This window comes from Oncorhynchus kisutch, linkage group LG11 (assembly GCF_002021735.2).
Source record: "Oncorhynchus kisutch isolate 150728-3 linkage group LG11, Okis_V2, whole genome shotgun sequence".
Taxonomy (NCBI): Eukaryota; Metazoa; Chordata; class Actinopteri; order Salmoniformes; family Salmonidae; genus Oncorhynchus; species Oncorhynchus kisutch.
Window position 1 is genome coordinate 77,229,730 of NC_034184.2, and position 6,331 is coordinate 77,236,060.

The 6,331-nt window shown below is 39.8% G+C and overlaps 2 protein-coding genes across 3 annotated transcripts in view; both read right to left on the reverse strand.

Moving 5' to 3' along the window:
* The window catches only part of LOC109900124 (hepatocyte nuclear factor 4-gamma), a 30,028-nt gene extending 25,225 nt beyond the window's left edge, over nt 1-4,803 (reverse strand). Inside the window, exon 1 of one of the 2 annotated variants that reach the window (XM_031836337.1) lies at nt 4,573-4,803. The gene's annotated coding sequence lies outside the window, so the exon portion shown is untranslated. The remainder of the gene's footprint in view (nt 1-4,572) is intronic. The other variant, XM_031836339.1, reaches the window with a different exon arrangement.
* A 220-nt stretch (nt 4,804-5,023) lies between these two features.
* LOC116376150 (probable G-protein coupled receptor 141) lies at nt 5,024-5,908 on the reverse strand. Its single transcript, XM_031835163.1, has one exon. It carries the CDS (start codon nt 5,674-5,676, stop codon nt 5,437-5,439), a length of 240 nt encoding a protein of 79 aa, XP_031691023.1. The 5' UTR covers nt 5,677-5,908; the 3' UTR covers nt 5,024-5,436.
* Nucleotides 5,909-6,331: the final 423 nt, after the last annotated feature.

Here is a 6,331-nt window from a genome sequence, read left to right on the forward strand (position 1 = left end):
TATCTATCTATCTATCTATCTATCTATCTATCTATCTATCTATCTATCTATATATCTATCTATCTATCTATCTATCTATCTATCTATCTATCTATCTATCTATCTATCTATCTATCTATCTATCTATCTATCTATCTATCTATCTATCTATCTATCTATCTATCTATCTATCTATCTATCTATTCTATCTATCTATCTATCTATCTATCTATCTATCTATCTATCTATCTATCTATCTATCTACTATCTATCTATCTATCTATCTATCTATCTATCTATCTATCTATCTATCTATCTATCTATCTATCTATCTATCTATCTATCTATCTATCTATCTATCTATCTATCTATCTATCTATCTATCTATCTATCTATCTATCTATCTATCTATCTATCTATCTATCTATCTATCTATCTATCTATCTATCTATCTCTCTATCTATCTATCTATCTATCTATCTATCTATCTATCTATCTATCTATCTATCTATCTATCTATCTATCTATCTATCTATCTATCTATCTATATCTATCTATCTATCTATCTATCTATCTATCTATCTATCTATCTATCTATCTATCTATCTATCTATCTATCTATCTATCTATCTATCTATCTGTCTGTCTGTCTGTCTGTCTGTCTGTCTGTCTGTCTGTCTGTCTGTCTGTCTGTCTGTCTGTCTGTCTGTCTGTCTGTCTGTCTGTCTGTCTGTCTGTCTGTCTGTCTGTCTGCCTGTCTGTCTGTCTGTCTGTCTGTCTGTCTGTCTGTCTGTCTGTCTGTCTGTCTGTCTGTCTGTCTGTCTGTCTGTCTGTCTGTCTGTCTGTCTGTCTGTAGCCCTAATGGACAGGAATGATAAGACCTTCCTACCTGCATGGTGACACCTTTAAACAACAGAGATGCAGCAATAATGCCACAATCCTGAGTCTGGATTTCAGCCCATCTGCAGCCCGATGTCCCTTGGTTGGGTATAATGCTACTTTAAAGCCATTGGTCTAATATAAGGAAGTCAGGCACAATGAGGTTGACTACAGCCATGAGCAAACAAATGTTTTATGGAACTGTATGAGGAAGTTCTCACACAATTATTGAATTCATGCAAGTAGCTTAAAGTAAGCTATGGTGTAGCCCACCTACCACATTAAATGCATAATCGCATTTGTGGTCACTTTTGATAATGTTGTTTACCCACTAATGGAACATTCACACCTACTGTATAGCCAATAGCCTACTAGAATTTTTTTACTGTGAATAAATACCCTAATAGTTTATCAACATTTTAAGTTTAAACATTCAGATCTGTTGCATCAGCCTCATTTTGTAAAAAAGTGGTTGTATTAATTTGGGATCTATCGCATCCCACAAGTAGCCCAGACTATGTTTGGAATATTTATTTATTGCACAGAATAGAAGAGGTAAACTTTTGTACTAAGGGGAATAGTAGATTGATATAGGCTTGTGCTTTTGCTGTTCGTTAGGCCTACTCAGTGAAGGGGTGGCTCTCCCATAGGCACCACTGCAACAGCAGCTGGGCCTATTCTAGCCTCTGATCATGGCTGTCATTTCCATTACATTACACATAAAGGTAGTTGGAAGAAGGCATCTTCTGTATTGGGGGGGGGGGGGGGGGGGGGGGTTTAATAAGAGCCGCAGCGCTCGGCCTGAACATTAACACGCATTGCTTGTGGAACTGTTTTGGAAGCATAAGGACCTTATCTTTCATATCGACGAGAAATCATTTTTAAAAAAACTAAGGTTAAATTGATACACACCTTTATGGGGTTAGGGTTCCAACACGGCCCTATCTCCATGTTACAGAGCTTGTTTACGGAAAACAGACAGAAGACAGTCGACTACCTGTGCTAATTAGGAATACCAACCCTACCTTGTCACAACACAACTGATTGGCTCAAATGCATTAAGGAAAGTAATTCCACAAATTAACTTTTAAAAAGGAACATCTGTTAATTTAAATGCATTCCAGGTGACTACCTCATAAAGCTGGTTGAGAGAATGCCAAGAGTGTGCAAAGCTGTCATCAAGGCAAAGGGTGGCTCCTTTGAAGAATCTCAAATATATAAAAAATGTTGATCTGTTTAACACTTTTTTGCTTAATACATGATTCCATATGTGTTATTTCATAGTTTTAATGTCTTCATTATTATTCCACAATGTAGAAAATAGTAAAAATAAAGAAAACCCTGGAATGAGTATGTGTCCAAACGTTGGACTGGGATTGTATACACAGTGCATTTGGAAAGTCTTCAGACCCCTTGACTTTTTCCACATTTTGGTATGTTACAGCCTTATTCTAAATTTGATTCAATTGTTGATTTGTTCCCTCATCAAGCTACACATGATACCCCATAATGACAATGCAAAAAAACGATTTTTACTTGCTACCATGTTGTGTTGCTACCATGTTGTTGTTATCTTAGGTCTCTCTTCATGTAGTGTTGTGTTGCTTCTCTTGTCGTGATGTGTGTTTTGTCCGATATTTATATATATATATTTTTAAATACTTAATCCCACGTCTGACAGGAGGCCTTTTGCCTTTTGGTAGGCTGTCATCGTAAATAAGAATCTGTTCTTACCTTGCCTAGTTAAATAAAGGTTAAAAAAAGAACACATATATATATATCTTTCCCTCAATCGTGACTCGTCTCCCAATCCCTGCTGATGAAAAACATCCCCACAGCATGATGATGCCACCACCATGTTTCACCGTAGAGATGGTGGAAGGTTTTCCCGTGACGCTTCGCATTCAGGTCAAAGAGTTCAATCTTGATTTCATCAAACCAGAGAATCTTGTTTCTCATGGACTGAGAGTCCTTTAGGTGCCTTTTGGTAAACTCCAAGTGAGCTGTCAAGGCCTGATTGGTGGAGTGCTGCAGAGATGGTTGTCCTTCTGGAAGGTTCTTCCATCTCCACAGAGGAACACTGGAGATCTGTCAGAGTAACCATCGGGTTCTTGGTCACCTCCCTGACCAAGGCCCTTCTCCCCCAATTGCTCAGTTTGGCCAGGCGGACAGCTCTAGGAAGAGTCTTGGTGGATCCAAACTTCTTCCATTGAAGAATGATGGAGGCCAATGTGTTCTTGGGGACCTTCAATGCTGAAAAACATTTTAGGTACCCTTCCCCAGATCTGTGCCCCGACACAATCCTGTCTCAGACCTCTACGGACTATGCCTTTGACCTCATGGCTTGTTTTTTGCACTGATATGCACTGTCAACTGTGGGACTTTATATAGACAGGTGCGTGCCTTTCCAAATCATGTCCACTCAATTGAATTTACCACAGGTGGACTCCAATCAAGTTGTAGAAAAATCTCAAGGATGATCAATGGAAACAGGATGCACCTGAGCTCAATTTCGGGCCTCATAGAAAAGGGTCTGAATACTTGCAGTATGTAAACAAGGTATTTCCGGTTTTTTCTTCTAATACATTTGCACAAATTCAAAAAACTAGTTTTTACTTTGTCATTATGGGAAATTGTGTGTTGATTGATGAGGGGAAAAATACTATTTAATCCATTTTAGAATAAGGCTGTAACGTAACAAAATGTGGAAGTCAAGGGGTCTGAATACATTCCGAATGCCCTGTATATGACAGATATTTGTTGGTCTGAGCCTCTGCAGTCACCGGAAGAGTGCATATTAATCCCCTTCACATTCAGTTGACATTTTAAAGCTGCAATATGAAACTTTTTGGGAGCCCAAGTCTAAGAAGTGGCAGATCTGTTCTGTGTGCGCTATTTATATGCTTCCCATTCTTAAGATTTATAATTTTACTTTTGGTTTTGTACCCCTGTTTCAAACAGCTGAAAATACAATATTTTTGCTTATAGAAAATACATTTCACAGCAGTTTAAATGGTACAAAGATTATCTACACTATATTTGCATGTTTTGTCACAAACTGAAATTAGACAAACTATCAGAATTGTAGCAACCAGGAAATGGTTGAGCAATTTCTGCATAGCGCATCTTTAAAATGGTTAAGGTAAGAGTTAAGGTTAGGGTTAGGTAAGAGTTATGGTTAGGGTAAGAGTTAAGGTTAGGGTTAGGTAAGGGTTATGGTTAGGGTAAGGGTAGGGGTTAAAGTTAGGGTTTAGGGTAGGGGTTAGGGTTAGGTAAGGGTTATAGTTAGGGTAAGAGTCAAGGTTAGGGTTAGGTAAGGGTTATGGTTAGGGTAAGAGTTATGGTTAGGGTTAGGTAAGGGTTATGGTTAGGGTAAGAGTTATGGTTATGGTTAGGTAGGGGTTATAGTTAGGGTAAGAGTTAAGGTTAGGGTTAGGGTAAGGGTTATAGTTAGGGTAAGGGTAGGGGTTAAAGTTAGGGTTTAGGGTAGGGGTTAAAGTTAGGGTAAGGGTAGGGGTTCAAGTTAGGGTAAGGGTAGGGGTTAAAGTTAGGGTTTAGGGTAGGGACGTCCCAAGGATCCCTGATAACACGACTAATTCAATGCGGCCGATAGGTCAAACGAAAGACCGAAATGAACGAGTCACAGAACCATATAAGATTTAGGCAACAAACATCATATGTTAATTATTTATTATTTCAAAGGAGACCGCTTACCTTTCTCTTGGTCCGTCAGCGATGTGCATTAATCCAACAGGACGCTAGTCCACCTGTAAACTAGTCCACCTGTAAACTAGCCACCAGTTTTGCCACTTGTCCCCCTTGTCACCACACGAAATGAGAGAGTCGTGGGCGAGGAGTTGCAACAACACACGGAGGGTTGGAAAGGGAAGCTATGGGCCTGTAATTCATTGAGCGACACATTGGATGGTGCTGGCTTCGGTTGTCATTAGATCGATTTACTAAACAAACTGAAAGTAGGGTGGGGACGTTAAACAGTAACTAGCCTCCATAAAACTGAGAGGGGAAATAATATAGGTGTGTGTGTGGTCAGCCTTGCCTACGCTGTCGAGACGGGGGTAAAGGGTGAGGAGGAGGTAATGTTTCACAGAATAATAGTAGAACAGTAACATTTTAGCCATTTATTTATTTATTACAAAATGTACATACTCTGTAGCCTTACACAAAGTTTTTTCAAAGATTGAAATTGACATATTGAGAGAAATGTCATTGGCACGGCTTACTGTATTTTAAATTCCAATATGAGAGCAAATACATTTTAGTCCAGTATAGTCCAACTGCAATAGACCTACAGTACAGTAGACTATGTTGTGTAGCTATATAAACAAGCAGATGGTGCTAAAGTACTGTTTAAAAGGGAAGCAATATCACAGCAAGGTTTTGGCTCTGAGTTCATAGTTTAGGTCATGTGAGAAGAGGTCACACATATAGCAGTGTCCCCTCCCTAGGAAAGTAAACATGTCGAGACATCTGAGGGAGACTGAGGAACACCTCGTTAGTGTGCTCCAGCTGCTGCAGGTGTTCCAGGTAGTAAATCCTGAACATGTGATAAGGCATTTCTCACACCAGCAGCACCACAGCAAAACACAGGCTCTTCAGCTGAGCCCAGAATTCCTGGTGAAGCATGCAGTCTAGCTCGTACTTCCTGGTCAGAAGGCTCATGACGTGACACTGCAGTGCCGTCTGCACACAGGCCACGATAACGATCACAGAGCTCATGATGTAGTTCAGCTTTTTAACACCAGAGTGATTTTTCAGGTGGCTGCCGAACTGGAAACAGTGAGAGTCATTGAAGGCCATTTTGCTTGTGTGGTTGTTGTTGTTGTCTTCATGGACTTCTTTGCCGTAGTTGAAATAGAGGATTGGGAAAATGACCACAAAGGTCACCACCCACACCGCCACGCTGGCGATTAAAGCAACTTACTGGAAAAGAGCAAAGAAGAGAAGAGAACTTCAGTGATTTTGTGAGAAACTGATATTTGCCTTTCCCATTCTATATAACATGACACACATTGAGAGGTGTATGATCCAACCGTCTAACCTCTACTTCTAGAACACTGTCAACTACAAGTATAACATGGAAGGTTAACTACCTGTAGAACAGGCTATATCTAAGTCATATAATAAAACAATTCCCATAAAAAATCCATCAGTTTAAATTAGAGATATACATTTATTTTGCATGGGCTGCGTGTCAATCCACCGCATCCGCCCTTGTCGAATGGAGGTAGTTTTGGACTCGTCTGAAGGTAACCCATACTAACGAATGGAGGTAGTTTTGGACTCGTCTGAAGGTAACCCATACTAACGAATGGAGGTAGTTTTGGACTCGTCTGAAGGTAACCCATACTAACGAATGGAGGTAGTTTTGGACTCGTCTGAAGGTAACCCATACTAACGAATGGAGGTAGTTTTGGACTCGTCTGAAGGTAACCCATACTAACGAATGGAGGTA